General features: G+C 47.5%; 2 protein-coding genes across 6 annotated transcripts in view; both read right to left on the bottom strand.

Moving 5' to 3' along the window:
- Positions 1-22: 22 nt before the first annotated feature.
- Positions 23-8,888, bottom strand: LOC308480038 (tigger transposable element-derived protein 1-like). Of its 4 annotated transcripts, none has more exons than XM_081011274.1 (5): positions 8,747-8,888; positions 6,184-6,294; positions 4,613-4,862; positions 4,401-4,510; positions 23-3,357 (listed from the first exon to the last, which is right to left on the bottom strand). In XM_081011274.1, the coding sequence occupies exon 5, from the start codon at positions 2,511-2,513 to the stop codon at positions 888-890; it is 1,626 nt and encodes a 541-aa protein (XP_080867400.1). In that variant the 5' UTR covers positions 2,514-3,357; positions 4,401-4,510; positions 4,613-4,862; positions 6,184-6,294; positions 8,747-8,888; the 3' UTR covers positions 23-887. The 4 variants fall into 4 exon arrangements, with proteins under 4 accessions (XP_080867400.1, XP_080867398.1, XP_080867399.1 ...); XM_081011272.1 differs by lacking the exon at positions 8,747-8,888 and adding an exon at positions 8,430-8,562; XM_081011273.1 differs by lacking the exon at positions 8,747-8,888 and adding an exon at positions 8,430-8,562 and having other exon boundaries at positions 4,412-4,510.
- Positions 8,889-11,850: 2,962 nt separating this feature from the next.
- Positions 11,851-17,015, bottom strand: part of CSNK2A1 (casein kinase 2 alpha 1) — a 43,409-nt gene continuing 38,244 nt past the window's right edge. For both annotated transcript variants that reach the window (XM_081011454.1, XM_081011455.1), the window contains 2 exons: positions 15,786-15,872; positions 11,851-14,861 (listed from right to left, as the gene is read on the bottom strand). In XM_081011454.1, the coding sequence (XP_080867580.1) occupies positions 14,746-14,861; positions 15,786-15,872 (203 nt within the window). In that variant the 3' untranslated portion in view covers positions 11,851-14,745. The remainder of the gene's footprint in view (positions 14,862-15,785; positions 15,873-17,015) is intronic.

The raw sequence follows: 17,015 nt of genomic DNA, 5'->3' as shown, positions 1-17,015 counted from the left end.
TAAAATATGAAAACCCAGCAAGAAATCTGAAATAATTTTTATTTTTAAATTATCAACTTTAATGCATTAACAAATGTAAGCCTCAAACGTGTGTGTGCTTATTGATCTGCCTCTCTCCGTGTCATATCTATATCCATTTTGAAATACGGTGGTACCTCAGGTTACGAACTTAATTCATTCTGGAAGTCTGTTCCTAACCCGAAGCGTTTTTAACCCGAGGCGTGCTTTCCCACAGAAAGTAATGGAAAATGGATTGATCCATTCCAGACAATGCAAAACAACCTGTAAAACAAAAAGTTAACATGAGTTTTACTATCTAATGCAGGGGTCGGCAACCTGCGGGGTCATTTAACCGGTCCATGGACCCCCGCCGCCCACTTGGTCGACTCCTGTGCACTGTGCTAAACCAGCACAGAGCAGAGCGGAAACCGCCTTCCGTGATGCTGGCCAGCTTCCCATTGGCTGCAGGAAGCTCCTGCAGCCAATGGGAAGCTGCGCACGCCTCCTCCGTGCCAGAAGGAACACTGGAAATAGTGTTTGTGCATGCGTGCGTGCACTCCAGCCCACCGCGGCTTCTACAGGACCGTGAACCGGCCCAAGCCACAAAAACTTTGCTGACTCCTGATCTAATGAGACCACTGATCCATCAAATGAAAGCAATAAAAATGTACTGTACTGTAAAATCAATAAAACAGTACTGATTTTTTAAAAATGAAAACGTGGTTTTTTTCTTACCTACACTCATGATAGTCATTGCTTGGATAGGGGGGTTGGGGTCTTCTTCAAGATTCACAATCGGTGATTCCTCTCCTGCCATTCCTCTTTTTTTTTTACACCACTGCCACCTACACCACCGCTACCTGGTTCAGACTCACTAGATCTCTTCCTTACCAAAAGAGTTTCACTTGAGACTTTTGCCGAAGTTTTAAGATTTGTCTAAAGTGAGACATAGCGAAATCATTGAAAGTGTTTGTGGCATGACTTACAGCAGCTTTATCAGGGTGGTATTTTTCAACAAAAGCTTGCATTTCAGCCCATTTTGCAAACATCTCTTTGATTTTTGCTGTAGGTACACTTTCTCTGCTCTCCTCCTCCTCCGAAGACATTTCCTCAGCTGCCGCCTTTTGCTGCTCCAGCAGAATGTTTTGAAGCTCTTCGGCGGTGAGCTCAGCGCCGTGCTCCTCCACTAACTCCTCCACATCAGCACCACTCATCTCCAAGCCCATGGAATTTCCCAGAAACACAATATCCTCAACAAGAGGCACATCCTCTTCAACAGCCTCTGTTGCATGTTCTGGGACAACATCTGGCCACAATTTCTTCCATGCTGCCTGCAGAGTTTTCTGAGTCACATCCCTCCATGCTTTGTCTATCATATGTAAGCAATGGAGGATATTAAAATGATTCTTCCAGAACTCTTTCAGGGTTAGCTCTGTGTCTGAGGTCACCTCAAAGCACCTTTGGAAGACTGCTTTGGTGTAAAGCTTCTTAAAATTAGATATGACCTGCTGGTCCATGGGCTGGATGAGAGAAGCTGTGTTGGGAGGCAAAAACTTTACACTGATGAACGCAAACTCTTCCATCAACTCGTCCTGCAAGCCTGGAGGGTCACTTAGAGCATCATCCATAAGAAGCAGGCACTTCATTGGAAGATTTTTGTCCTGGAGGTATTTTTTCACGCTCGGCCCAAATACTTCATGAACCCACTCGATAAAAAATTGCCTGGTTACCCGAGCTTTGCTGTTTGCCCTCCACATCACATGCAACTTGCTTTTTATGACATTGTTCTTCTTAAATATCCTGGGGTTCTCAGAATGGTAGACTAGCAAAGGCTTCGACTTGAAATCTCCACTTGCATTCGCACATAATAAAAGGGTCAGCCTGTCTTTCATGGGCTTGTGTCCTGGCAACGCTTTCTCGTCCTTTGTGATGTACGTATTCCTTGGCATTCTCTTCCAAAAGAGGCCTGTCTCATGACAGTTGAAAACTTGCTGGGGAACGAAGCCCAGCGACACAACGTAATCTTTAAATTCCAAAACAAATTGGTCAGCACCTAATTTGTTGGCGCTGGCGGCTTCAGCATGTTTACCGTGGATCCCACTTCTCTTCTTAAATTTTTCAAACCACCCTCTGCTCGCCTTGAAACTCTCAATCTCAGCACTTGCGCCAGGAGTGTTAGCGACGAGTTGGGCATGCAAATGTAAAGCTTTTTCGCAAATTATGCTCTCAGTAATGCGTTCGCCCGCCAACTGCTTTTCGGTTATCCATATTAAAAGCAATTTTTCCATTTCTTCCATCGTCTGTGTTCGCTGCTTGAGTGTTTTAACACCCTTCGCAACGCTGGCCCCCTTAATGGCATCCTTGTTTTTTAACATGCTACAAATTGTCGATTTGGCCATACCAAACTGCATTGCCAGATCACTTACACGGACCCCACTTTCATGCTTGGAAATGATTTGCTTCTTTACCTCCACCGTTATCACGGTTCTCTTGCCTTTGCTACTTTTATCCATGTCTGCAGCCCCCCAGTCAATCAGTAAGAAGCTGAACTGGGTTCCACACAATCCCCAAAACAATGGAAGAAGGCAGTCCCCCAAAAGGAAGGAGCAAGGCAGAGACAAAGGCACAAGGCAGACTCACATAAACAAATCCCAAAATCCCTTGCAAAATTTTCAACTCCCACCTCCCACAGGGTGGGTGGGTTTACCTGGCCAGGTGCCACCCACCTTGCTACCAGCTTGGGGGGCAGGGCAAGGGCCAGTAAAGGGCTGGTGTTTTCTGGCCCAGGCTCACTATGTTCACCGCTGGATTTCACTCTTAGGTAGTGTTCCTTACCTAATGTTTGGGGCTGGGGCGAAACCTGCTGGGCCTCCTGCAGCCGGAGCCTAGTAGTGGAGGCCTAGCTCTGGGCCGCGGCAAGGCCCCCTGAGACCTCCCGTGGCCAGAATCCAGTAGCAGAGGCCTCGGTAGGTGCCAGGTCCTAGGTCTGGGCCACAGCTGGGCCTACCGAGGCCTCGTTCGCATGCCAAAATAAATTCACAAGCAGGAACACTCAGTTCCGGGTTAAAAGTGTTCGCAACCTGAAAATTCGTAACCAGAGGTACCACTGTAATGAGATGGTGTTGAGGAAATATGAACAAGCCACACTCCCCAGTCTGACTGCTGAAATCCAATTAAAGCTGCCAGATGTGTTCTGACTTTGTTCTTCCTTGCAGGTAGTCTGACAAGAAAACGATTATTTGCCAGCAGGGTATATTCATAAGAGGCCGTGCATCGCTCACTCACTCAACAGTTCTGTGCTTTCATGAAGCTTTGAAATACTGAGAATTCCAAATCTAAACATGAAATCTTCTGAACCTATTACAAAAAGAAAGAAATGTTAATGCTGTACATTCCGCATCCGTTTCAAAAGACTGGGATAGGCAAAGTAAAGCAGTCCCTTGGGGAATTCCTAATCGAAATCTGCAGTGTTTATTTTATTTTAAATTCTTTTTATAAAATCTGCAGTGTTTAAAGGCCAAACGCTCAATGACATTTCAAAGTGTGGAATCAGTAAACATGTTTTAATTTGTTGGAATTTGCCCAGAGTGGCTGTGGCGACCCAGTCAGATAGGTGACATATAAACACATAAATACATTGTTATTTATAGCTGGGGGTGGGTGCATGCCCTCATATTCGGAGAGGCAGGAAAGTCTGGTACCAGTGTCTGCAGAAAAACTGTCCTCAGAGCCCACAAAGGGTTCTGAAGCCCATGGACGGCAGATTGTTGCTGTGGCAGCTGCTTGGACCACTCCCTGCCACAGGAAAGGCGGGCAATGAATTTGACACAGCTGCAAAGAGCTTCATGGGTTGAGCCAGGAAGAAGAGAATTTGTGTAGGTCGAAAAAGCTCTGGTTACCTCAATGAGCAGAGCAAAAACAGGACAAACTGGAAGGGGACATTAAAACAAGCATGATCTGCAACAGCAATCCCCCATGTAGATCAGTTTGTAAAAGGTAAAGGGACCCCTGACCATTAGGTCCAGTCGTAGCCGACTCCGGGGTTGCAGCGCTCATCTCGCTTTATTGGCCAAGGTAGCCGGCGTACAGCTTCCAGGTCATGTGGCCAGCATGGCTAAGCCGCTTCTGGCGAACCAGAGCAGCGCACGGAAACGCCGTTTACCTTCCTGCCGTAGCAGTACCTATTTATCTATTTGCACTTTTGGCGTGCTTTCGAACTGCTAGGTTGGCAGAAGCAGGGACTGAGCAACAGGAGCTCACCCAGTTGCGGGGATTCAAACCGCCAACCTTTTGATCGGCAAGTCCTAGGCTCTGTGGTTTAACCCACAGCGCCACCCACGTGCCACAGTTTGAGCCTCCTATAAAATCCAGTTTAACTGCTGGACTGTACCAGTTCTCACATGGTTCTCACCTCAACTGCTAGAGAAAGCCTCCTCTTTAGGCAGAAGCATCACCATGCATTTGGTATATATCCATGGTGCTGGCAGCTGTGTGTTTAGCCAGGGAAGGCCTAGTGGGAAGAAGCAAAATTGGGGTGATGACATTGTCATTTTTTTTCTTCATGGCCTGCACATCTCTAGGAAGTACCTTGGAAGTCAAGTGCTCTACTCACCAGCACACCTCCTGCTCTGCTCTATTTGCCATCAAATTGTCATCCTGGATAGCTCACTTGGTTAGAGCGTAGGGCTGATAATACCAAGGTTGCAGGTTTGATCCCTGTTATAGGACAGCTGCATATTCCTGTACTGCAGGGGGTTAGACTGGATGATCATGAAGGTCCCTTCCAACTCTAGAATTCTTTGTGTCTAAATGAAGGTCCTTCAGAAGGTTAACCAAAGGGCAGCATTCCAGACACGAGAAATCTGGGCACAAGAAGACAGGGAAATTTTAAAGAGACAGATAAAGAGATCTCAGTGCTCAGGCAGCTAAGATTACTAATCATGAAGTTAAAAGAAAGGTTTATGCCAAAGAGATATGCCCTCTGATGAGATGGTACCTGTAGGATACCAACTCATCACCTCCCTTTGGGAAACCTTATAAACCAATTTGATCCTCCTTTAAATCCAGTTTGAATCAGTTTACATCTCGCAATGAAACTGCCCAACCTGAACTAAAGAACAATGGCAAGAGAAGTAGTTGAACTATGCAGAACTGGAAAAAAATGACAAAGACTAAAAGATTGGGAACCATTCATATTATATTTGCAGAAACAAAGAAAGGCAATAGACTTGATGGCAGGATTTAAATAAACATCCACATTATTAGCATCAGAAAATGTTTGAAAGATAGTGAAATAAGATGATGTATTTAATTTTATTTTTATGCTTTTAAGGTTTCATATTATGTCATTAATAACTTTTTCTGCTGAGAGATTGTAAACCGGGTGAAAATAGGAACAAGCCAGAAACACAATTGGGGGAAGTCTTGGAGGGGAGGGAGGGAAGAATATATAGTAAACGTTAAGCATTTGAGATGTATGTAATGAACGAAAATGAAAAATGAATTAATTTTTTTAAAAAATAGAAACTGTCCAACCCGGAGGTAACAAGCAAATGGGTTACAGTGGTCAGGCTCTCCTGGCCCAAAAACTGACCTAGCTATCTTACCAACCAAAACAGATACAAGACAGTCTTAGCCAATGAGATAACCCAAGTCCAGAGATGGACCCAGCAGCATCCCTAGAGTATGAGCCTGCTCCAAATCAACTGCACCAGAATCATTTGTGTGAATGAGCTAATCAGAGATCCAGACCGTCCCAAATCTCTCCAGTAACACGGCTCCACTCAGGGGCTTTTTGGGGGAGGGTCGGGTCAGGGGAGGCAAACACTAAAGGGTTGGAGGGGCAGGAGAGTCTGGCACCAGTGTCTGCAGAAAAACTGTCCCCAGAGCCCACAAAGGGTTCTGAAGCCCATGGACGGCAGATTGTTGCTGTGGCAGCTGCTTGGACCACTCCCCACCACAGAAAAGGCGGGCAATGAATTTGACACAGCTGCAGAAGGCAGAGTCACTTGCTAAGAGGAGCAGCTGTGTACTATTAGGCTTTGGTCACCACAACAAGCAAAAGAAAAATAGGACAAACTGGAAGCAGATCCTAAAATGAGCATGTTCTGAATTCTGGGACACTTTGTAGGCTAAATGATCCTTATTCAAATCCAGCTTGTGTTGCATTGTACAAATTCTCACCTCGCTCTTCCAGATCATCCCACTTTAGGCATAAGGATCAAAACACATCTTTCTTATTTGCTGTGTCACGCAGGAGCTTGCTCTGGTCTCCCATCATTGTGCACTCCAAGCCTGAGAAAGATGAAGACAGTTTAGTTTTTAAACATCTATACAGAGGATTACCACGGTGCTTAGAAAGATAGCTGAGGTTACTAACAGAAAACCCTTTTATTTCTTTAAAAACGTTTATGCCAAAGAAATATACCTTATTCCCAGTTCTGTGATAGAGAGAATCAAGTTGCATGTGTGAAATTACACAAATAATATAAGAAGAAGCATATTAACCTCATTGCACAACAGAACTGTGTTTGTAAGGTAATTAACACCTTTCTGTTTGTTTTTAAGTCACTGGTTTGCCCTGGGCAAGATAAAAGTAACTAGTCAAATGTAATAAAAACATGTGAAATAAATAGCTTTTATCCTGCACCATCCCAACTTTAGCGCTGGAGGCTGCACCAAGGTCCCTGGTGGAGAGGAGGAGAGAGGCAGGAGCCGTATCGATTGTTGTAACGGACTGCTTCAAGTTACAAGAAAGGAGATTTTGACCAAACAAACGGAAGAACTTTCTGCCATTAAGAGCTGTTGGACAGTGGAACGGTCTCCCACAAGAGGTGGTGGGCTCTCCTTTCTTGGAGATTTTAAAGCAGAGGTTGGATGGCCTTCTTTCATGGATGCTTTAGTGGAGTTTCCTGCATGGCAGGCGGCTGGACTAGATCAGTGTTTTTCAACCACTGTTCCGCGGCACATTAGATGTTGCCTGGTGTGCCGTGGGAAAAATTCGAAAGATTTTTTTTTTTATAAAAAAAAATGTCAAACTTTCGCCCACTAGGCGGGCGCCGGACTGTGTCCACCCTATTTTCTATCTGTCCTGTGTGGGGATCAGATCGGATGAGAGCGGACCGATTCCCCATAGAGAGCAGCGGGGCTCTGACATCTCCCTCTCCGCACACAGTGCGGAGACGGAGCTGTCATCTGCCGGCTCAGCGGGGATCAGCGGATCGATCCCCGCTGAGCAGAGAACGGTCCGCAACGTTTTTGTTTGCCATTAAAGAAAAAAATATTAAACCATGCTTGAATGTCGGAACTGGTTACTAAAATTTTTGAATCCCACCGCCGATGTTAAGTGTTTGTGTTTATTTGATTTGTGTTTATTTGATTCCTATTCAAGAGAATTACTTTATATATAGTCAATATAGGCACAGAGTTAATTTTTTTAACATTTTCTAATGGTGGTGTGCCTCGTGATTTTTTTCATGAAACAAGTGTGCCTTTGCCCAAAAAAGGTTGAAAAACACTGGACTAGATGACCCTCAAAGACCCTTCCAACTCTACTATTCCATGATTCACAAGCCGACGTCCTTTGCAGGGGTCACGGGGCACCAGGAAGCTGCTCTCCCACTCACATCTGGTCCTTTACACCAGGGGTGCCCAAACTTTTTTCAAAGAGGGCTGGATTTGATGAAGTGAGCATGCAGATGTTGACATTTTTTTTGGATTGAGCTTGTTGATCTTCTTTTATTATTATTTTACCCCAAAGTTGTTAAACTTTATTTAGGATTAAAGTTTTGAGCAGGCATAGGCAAACTTGGCCCTCCAGGTGTTTTGGGTGACTACAACTCCCATCATCCCTGACCACTAGTCCTGTTAGCTAGGGATGATGGGAGTTGTAATCCCCAAAACATCAGGAGGGCCGAGTTTGTGTATGCCTGCTCGATGTTTTTGAGACTACAACTTCCATCATCCCTGACCACTGGTTCTGAGAGCTAGGGATGATGGGAGTTGTAGTCCCAAAAACACCAGGAGGGCCGAGTCTGCCTATGCCTGTTGTTGAAGTTTTTTTAGGATTGAAGTTGTTGAGCTTTTTTTAGGGTTTTACCGCAAGAGACAGAGTGCCACAGGGCCAGATTAAACCGGAAGGCTGGATTAGGCCCCCGAAACGGATTTTGGTGGTGCTTTACACAGAAATCCGGAAAGAGGTTTGTGGGTCCTCCTCCCGGTGGCCCCTTTGCAGCAAGGCAAAAGAAGGGGTCGGGGGGGGGGGCTGGTGGTCTGGCGAGGTGGCCCCGCGCCAAGGACAAAGCGGGACGGCCCCAATCCCGCCCAGCTGGTTTTCCCTTCGCCCTTTCCCGGCCCTTCAGTTTATACGAAATAAATTTAAGACAATAAATTGAAATCAACCTCCCCAAGATCCGGGAACCTGGACTAACCTCTTTCCGTCTTTCCCGGCGGCCCCTCATTCCTTTCCCCGCTTCGCACACGTGCGCCTAAGGGCAAAAGGAGGAACAGGAAAGGGAAGTCGCGCGGGCTGGCGCGTCACTTCCCCTGCGACGGGGGAGCGCTCCCGCTGGCCCTCGACTGCCATTGGCTCGCGGGGAGGAAACCGCTGGCGCCATCTTTGTGGAGGGCGTTTTTCCCTTTCTGCTCACCCCGCTGCCCCTCCCCAAAATAGAAATTCAGAATAAGGGCCGAGCTCCCTCTCTTCCATACCTCCAGGTCTCTCCCCCGTTTTCCTGGCCTCGGTTACCTCAGAAATGGCCTCTCCGCAGGCTTACAGAGCAAAGCTGCGCGCGCAGCTCTTCCCTTTTTCTATCTCTAGGGCTCGAGCCTTTCTTGTCTTCGACCTGCGCCCCGATCAACCGGAAGCGGACGTTAGAGGGAGGGGGCGGAGCTTGGCGCTAGGCAACGCAGCCAAGGGGCGGGGGCTCCGGGGACCTTTGGCCCCGCACGTCGATGCTGGACTTCAATTCCCATCAGCCCCAGCAAGGAAGACTAATGGCAGGGGATGATGGGAAGTGTAGTTCAGCAACATCTGAGGGGATTAAGGTTCTCCACACATGGCCCACGTGGCTGCTAAAGTCTTATTTCCGTCCAAGTATATACAATTTATTAAAATTGTTTGATAAATTAATGTATCAGCTTATTACATTAATTATATATATCTATATCCCTATAGATATATATAATTTATACTTCATCACAGGGCAGTTTGCAACATAAAATGGTCAAGTTCTGGCCAATTCTGCGCATCTTTTAAGTCCAGGGGCCTTATTCAGGCCGAGGGCCAAACTGCCTCCTGGGCAAGCTTTCGGGGGCCTCATTGTCATTGGTGGGCAGGGCCAGAGGCAAAAATGGGCAGGGTAACCAAAGCAACATTTCCCTTTGGGTGCAGTAGCCTCAATCCTACAAAGGCTTGTGCAACCCTCTCTATCCTCCACCCATTGCCCAGCCAGACAAAAAGACTCAAGGAGGGAGCGCAAAATCCCCCTTTTCTGTCTGCTGCTCCTCCTGGAGCTACTGAGCAGAGAGGAAGGTGTGTGGGCAGTCCCAGGTGGGGCCACCACAGAGCAGCCCCCCAACAAGGGCGATATCACCAGCAACTGGCATTCAGAAGCCTCTGCACGAAGGAAACAGAGCAAAGCCTGTGGTGGCTAGTAGCGATTGAAAGCCCTTTTCTTCCCTGTGAATTTGTCCCAATTCTCTCTTAAAGCCATCCATGTCTGCGGCCAATGCTACCTCATGTGAGAGCAAATGCCAACTAGATGGAGACGCGGGCAAGGTCTCGGTTTTCAAGTTGATGTCTTACTTCAATTTTACCGTAAATAGCCTTGAGAACCCCTTCATGGATCACTGCCTTGCCGTGACGAAGGGGCTTGAATAACTCAGAGAAGCTATGAACTATGCCGAGCAGGGCATCCAAGATGGACAGGTCATAGTGGAGAGTTTTGACCAAACGTGATCCACCTGGAGGAGGAACCGGCAAGCCACTCCAGTATCCCTGCCAAGAAAACTCCATGGACAAAAACTGATGCTTTTGAATTATGGTGCTGGAGGAGACTCTTGAGAGTCCCATGGACTGCAAGAAGATCCAACCTCTCCATTCTGAAGGAAATCAGCCCTGAGTGCTCACTGGAAGAACAGGTCCTGAAGCTGAGGCTCCAATACTTTGGCCACCTCATGAGAAGAGAAGACTCCCTGCAAAAGTCCCTGATGTTGGGAAAGATGGAGGGCACAAGGAGAAGGGGATGACAGAGGACGAGATGGTTGGACAGTGTTCTTGAAGCTACCAGCATGAGTTTGACCCAACTGCGGGAGGCAGTGGAAGACAGGAGTGCCTGGCGTGCTCTGGTCCATGGGGTCACGAAGAGTCGGACACGACTAAACGACTAAACAACAAGAAGCCTCGAGAAGTTGCTTATAAGCGGAGGCCCTGTTACCCAAACGTTCATTATATGAAAATTTACTTATCCAAACACAAGGAATCAGTACCCAAACCTCACTACACACGGAGCAGATTCAATGTCCATTCTGCTGAACCTTTGTGTTGTGCTGTAAAAAAAATAAGCAGGCTTAAGTGAGCCTTATTTTTTGTTTTGCTGGTCTGCGGCAGTCATTTTGCCTGAAATTATGGTGGAGAGAGGTCGGACATGTAAGAGAGCATTTTTTTCCCTTCCATGTTTGCAAGGTTTCAGAGGGTTTCCCTGGTTTCTTTCCCGTCATTTGGAGGTCAAAATTCTGTGGTCAAGAACAGATTTGAGATTTCCTCACGGGAATTAATGGAAATCGTCAACTCATCATGCAAATACTCGCCAAACAATTCATTGAGAGCATATTATGTTTGGAAAGCGGTAACTGGGTGTATGTTTGAAATAGCAGAAGGGTTCCAACCAAAATTAAAATGAAGGGAAGGCAGGAGTGACTGAACAATTAAAAAATAATTTCTATCCCATCCTCTTTTTGAAGATGGACAGGGTGGAAAAGTGAAGATGATAAACCACTCAGATTGGGTCACATTAGTCATATAGGAGCACCCAGAAAGGACTCTTTATAGCTCCAGACAAACAGCTGGGAGACACCAAATAAATTTTACAAAGTTACAGCAAAAGAAAAAAAAGCAGATGGAGCTTCATCACCCTCTGCTGGCCAGCCTGGTCCAAAGAAAGAAGGCACAACATCGCCATTCCATTCTTTGATTAGCAGGACACAGAAAGAACACAACCAATTGGCTGGGACTTGGCCTGGTCAATACCTCTGCAAATCTTGGATGCGAGAGCTTTCTTTTTGTGTGGCATCAGCCTGTCTCGAGAGCCAGTGGAGGGCACCTCCAGAGGTTAAGTCAAACCACTGGATAATCAGAGCCTGATGTGGCTGCAGAGACCGGTAACTCATAACTTCCTCCTGCATTGTTTTGGCTGTTTGCAGCACCGAAAAGACCTCCCCAGGGTGCAAGCCTGGGCAGTATGTATGGAGGTCCTGGGATGCCCAGATGACAAGACCTCTCTCTCGGCCTCACTGATGGGATCCACAGAAAAGCAGGACAATGAGTTTGGCACCAGCTTGGCTGCAGGAGTTGCCAGGATGAAGCATACAAGGGGCAATCCAACCACCTTAGGGACTCCACTCCAGATCTGTGTGAGGTTTACTCCCGAGCCTTTTCTTCTCCTGAGGATATCTTGCAAGGCTGCAGAGGTTTAGGGTCAGAGAGTTCCTTCTCCTAGATGGGCTTTGTTCCCAGGTGGACGAGCTCCACCTGCCCCTCACTTCCCTCTACCACACGTGCGGAAACCACAAAATCCCTGAGGATTCCCCACTACTGCCTGCTTTTAAAATGGAGCGACTACTGGGCTGGGGTGTAGTTTAGTTTCAATTATTTTATTTTAAAAAAATTAAAGACCTCCATGGCACAACTTCTTCCCAGCACAGTTAAGGGTTAGTTCTGAACAAGTACAATACAATTACAACCAATAAATTCAAAAGGAAAACAACAAAATAATAATAATTATCTAAATTTCAACAGATAAAAATAAAAAGGATCACTTCAAACAAGATTAAAAAAAAAAACTTTTTCTTTTCTTCTTTTTAAAAAAACCTTTTTTAAAGTTAAGTTGCCAACAAGACTATCTGTATTGGCAATTGATTTTCCTGCCATCTAACACAATGCAGGGGACGCGCGCGGTGAAACCAGGAAGTGCTGAGAAATCCTTTTAAAAAATGTGTTCTGATACAAGGTATACAGATGAGGTAATTTACAACACAGATGCTGTTAACAATCTGCAGTTTCCTCGCGCTCCTTTCAAGACTGCTGCTTGGGTGGGCAGCAAAACTGGCATTAAGCACGGAGAAGGAAATTTGTTTGCATCGCTCCCTGAATCAGAAACCTCCTGCTCTCCCCTCACCTTCTCATGATTTAAGGTTGGATGCTTACTGAAATCTGCACCCTGGGTGGGCTCTCCGCTCAACTGGTCTGCAACGTTAGGATACCCTTTAGCCCCATTTGCCAAGGAGGTGACAGGAGGGAAAATTATCGCCTGCTTGAAGAGGTTTTTTGTAGGTCTCTCCATGCCGTGCAAAGATGGACACAACATTTCTGAATGCTGAATCTTTCAGTCACCGGCTGTTGCCAAGAAGAGGTTGTCTAGCATGGGCCTAGCTTCCACATCCGCAGGAGGCCATGAACCACTACAATTTCCCACCAGTGTTTCCAATAAGCTACTGCTGCGTGAAGTTTTAAGTCCGAACTAACTTTCCAAGGCGGTGGTGGGGAGGCAACGGAGAACGCAGCTCAGGGTCTCATGTTCTTCGCTATGCAATTCACTCATGCTTCGACCACACCCTCAAAGTGTCACAACCCAGAAGAACAAAAACGGGGGGGAAAGCAAAGTTAATAAAAACAGGAAGAAATACGTGGTTACCTAACTCCGACCCCCAAAAGTTGCATATATTATTGAAAAATCAAGTGATCGGTGCTCCCCCGGAGGCAAACCGCCTCTTGAAGTGGTTGTCGAACGAGGAGGCAACTCTGGAGGAAACGGGGAGGGGCTGCTGTGCCTCCAAGTCTCCCCCATCAGTGGTTTGAATCAGGCGCTGAACAGCAGCACGCAGAGAGCCACCCCTCTAAACTCCAGCACTGCCGAGGTGCAAAAGGAAAAACGTATGCCGAGGGTCCAGGCGATGCTTTGGCTTGTGAGACGCTTCTGGTAAGGCTTCTTAGCGCTGTTTGCTACTAGAACCAAATCTGTGCACGGTGCAAAATAGACAGTGAAGGAGAAGCGGCCTGACCCTGCCTACCCACCTACCCCCCCAAGCCCCCCGCTTCGTGGATCGGAGGGCCGCAAGCTGAGTTTTAACAAGCGTGGCGCTGGCTCAGGGAGAACCTCTGCACAGGAAACGTAAAACCTAACCTTTTGATAAATTAAAAAAAAACAACAACCCCAACAGTTTTATTTACATCAAGGAATTCCAACACTGGATCTTTCAGCATAGGAAGAACAAGAGTTATATACACACACGCTCACAGGGGGAAGCAGATGCTCTCCACGGCTAGGGTTTCTGACAGGTCTACCATCTTGTTCTTTGCTCTCTTTTCCTTTCTCTGTCAGTCTCGAGGCTGTTCATACCTCCCCCACCCCTCCGCTTTCTATTTACAAGACCACGAGTTAGGTTAAAAATAAAAGGAAAAGCAAAAAACAAAACCCCAGCATTCAGCGGCATCTCTCGCCACATGGCACGTGAGAGGAAGGTGAGTAGGTGAATTGTCCCACTGTCAGTTTGCATGGTCCAGTTTGGGCGGAACCAACCAGCCAACCAGAAGCTTGAGTTGCTTTTAGAGAGAGATACCCACTGGCAAATGCATTTCCAAAATACCAAACCAAGAAGACATTGATGGATCTTGCCAGGGGGCAGCGGGGAAGAGAGAGCGACTTATGGGAAGATGCCAAGACTCCTTTCAAGGGGACAAGGCAGCTTCCTTCTGACTTGGATCAGAAACATGAAAACTTCCGAACGAGGACACGTGCAAGGGGGGAGGTGCTGCCGGTGAGCCACGGGGGCTCACAGGAGAAGACCCCCTTCCTACACGGAAGCTGCCGTCCCACAAACCTTTTGCTGCAACTTAGAATATTTATTTTTTGGTAGCGGAAACTCCTCCCACTCTAGCTGTCAATCGCAAAGAGGCAAAAACGGCGCAACCGCTGATTAAAGACCTTCGTCCGTCCCGGCTGCCTTTTGAGGAGCACAACGCAGGAATTCCCAAAAGGGGGAGAAAGCGAAAGGTCCTTGCAAGTCTCACCCCTCACCCCATCCCTGACACGGCATCAGCCAGCAGGAAGGAACGGGGAAAGAGGGAGAGCTTTCCGGCAAGAACCGAGACCCTCGAGATACACAGGCGTATGGCCTTGGATCTTACAAATAATAAAAGGAACAGGGAAAGTGTTGGGGGCGGGGAGAATTGTCCACGAAATACTCCATCTGCAGATTTTGTCAGGGAACCCCCTGAGATACGAAAAGTTCAAGTAAAAAAAGGGGAAAAATCGGCCTATATATTTTTCTTTTTTTTATGACTGAACTACTATAAATCCACAAGCAACTGTTCAGACATAACTCCTCCAAAGCATTCCATCCCCTCCCTTCTCCCTCCCCACAACGCCGGCCACAAGCGGCTGCTGTTGTCCTGGGGAAGGGGGTGGAGGAACGACCTCGGCCCCAACCCGGCTCCGGTCAGGCATCTGGGAGACGGGGTGTCCTCCTCTACTGCTGGGCTCCCGCGGCAGCTGGAACTGGCATACCTAGGGTGTTGGCAGCAGCTATCACAGGCGAGCCCGCTAGAGGTCCCAGGGGTGAAGACGTTGGCACTGACGAAAGCCCTAGATGGGAAGGAGAAGAGTGTTAGGGCCACAGAGGGGGCAGTTTCGCGTCAGAGTGTGGGGCCAGTGGCCCTGTCAGAGCCCAGCACCTTTGGGCCACTGCAGAAATGCTTGCTAACTCACTGCTGAACACATAAGCCAGCCACACAGAGAAAGCATCAAGGTAAAGGGACCCCTGACCATTAGGTCCAGTCGCGGACGACTCTGGGGTTGAGGCGCTCATCTCGCTTTATTGGCCGAGGGAGCTGGCGTACAGCTTCCGGGTGATGTGGCCAGCATGACTAAGCCGCTTCTGGTGAACCAGAGCAGCACACGGAAACGCCATTTACCTTCCCACCGGAGCGGTACCTATTTATCTACTTGCACTTTTTTGGAGTGCTTTCAATCTGCTAGGTTGGCAGGAGCTGGGACCGAGCAACGGGAGCTCACCCCGTTGCAGGGATTCGAACCGCTGACCTTCTGATCAGAGAGCCCAAGGCTCAGTGGTTTAACCCACAGTGCCACCCGCATCCCATAGAAAGCATCAAAGCAATGCTTTAAAAAATAAAAAATCAATCTGCGATGGTTCTTTCACATGTACCACCACCTGACGATTAAGCTATCAAGTGATAAGCGAGCCATGTGCCGGCCAGCCCCTTTGGGAGTCCTGGCACTTTGAAAGCAAGTGGGGAAAATGGCACTGACACTTGGGCTCTGTCTTTTGTGTATCTGTGTTCCGAATGCTTTCTGGAAACTGATTTGGCCACAGTTTGTTGTGGGAAAGCAGCATAAACTCAAATCAATCAACCAAACTCATGCAAACAGCTGGAACAGTGGGGTTTAAAGCATTTCCCAGGCTGTACCACCTCTGGCTGTGGGATGAGGCTTGCCCGGCAGAGGCCCAGTAGCCCGTGCAGACACGAGCGTGGCCGATTGTGGACCCACCTGACAACATACTGGCGCTGCTGACGGGGGTGCTGCTGCCCGGCATGTTGGTTGAGCTCATCCGAGCCTGGTCCTTCACTATGGGGTCTGCAAAACACAAACAAACCAGGCATCTTGATTAGAACAGGGGGTGGATGCACTCCCGTTATTTTTGAATCACACATATTGCATGCCATTCAACTGATTAGATCTGGGTGATATATTGGTAAATTGTCTGAAACCAGTATGGCAATACCGGTTTCAGACATTATGAGCTGGAAATGCATTGCGGTGGCCGGGAAGCCACGATGTATTCCCTGCCCAAATTGCCTGCAGATGGTGGGGAGGAAGAAGCAGCTGAAAAACAGTCCATACATCACGATATATCAGCACACTGTGGTATTTAGCTGCTGGTATATCACAATGTTGAAAACCAGGTATCACCCAGCCCTACAGCTGGTGATCACAGGTTTCATTTATTTAAGCAGGGAAGTCTCCAGCCACAGAGGCTGTGAAGAGAAGCTGGAATATGGATGGGAAGGACTGGCAAGAATCCCATGTCACACATGCAGCCTTGCATTTTGGGAAGGCAAGTATTGCTGGAGATGCAGCTTGGTGGTTTGGATTTGGCATGACAACTGCTGAATTACTCTCCGTTTCCTAACAGCTATAGTTCACATAAGTTGCAGAACCCAGGTTTTGTTGGTAGGTGCGAAAAGCCAGGGCTGCTGCAGCGCAGAGATATCTCATCCCTGAGCTGGAGGTTATCCGGATGGAGGAAAAGAAGGCAAGGCAAACTGTCTGCCTCCTCTTAAAAACATCCCTCATCAGGATGGCAACTCACTGGTAGATCAATTGTGGAGTGTGATTTGGGACCAGTGCGATCTAAACAGGTTTCACTATACCTAAGAGAGCTTCCCACTGGTGGGGATGGGAAAGGGGAAAGCAAAATCCCCAAACACTTTTATTCCCACAAGTCCTTGTGACAACAGGACATATACAGGGCGAGTCCTTTAAAAGAATACACACGTTCCATGGGGCCTCTTTTAAAAGACTCACCCTGTAATATTGAGACACAAAGCAGCATCTTCGGCTGCAAAATTGCCTGACAGTCAAGAGGCAGATTCTTCATGAATGTGGAATATTTTCACAAGAACTGCAGGATTCAGATGGGTTGTTTCGGAAGCTCAGGGATGGGAGGGAACGGGCAGCTTACTTTCCCCCACCTCCTTTTACCGCCCCAAATCAAGC

This window comes from Podarcis pityusensis (assembly GCF_964106645.2).
Source record: "Podarcis pityusensis genome assembly, chromosome: 6".
NCBI classification, from domain to species: Eukaryota; Metazoa; Chordata; class Lepidosauria; order Squamata; family Lacertidae; genus Podarcis; species Podarcis pityusensis.
This window is presented reverse-complemented; position numbering and strand designations above follow the sequence as displayed.

Excerpts from the sequence above, each read along its gene's own strand:
- LOC308480038 (XM_081011274.1), bottom strand. The coding sequence starts at position 2,513 with ATGGATAAAAGTAGCAAAGGCAAGAGAACCGTGATAACGGTGGAGGTA.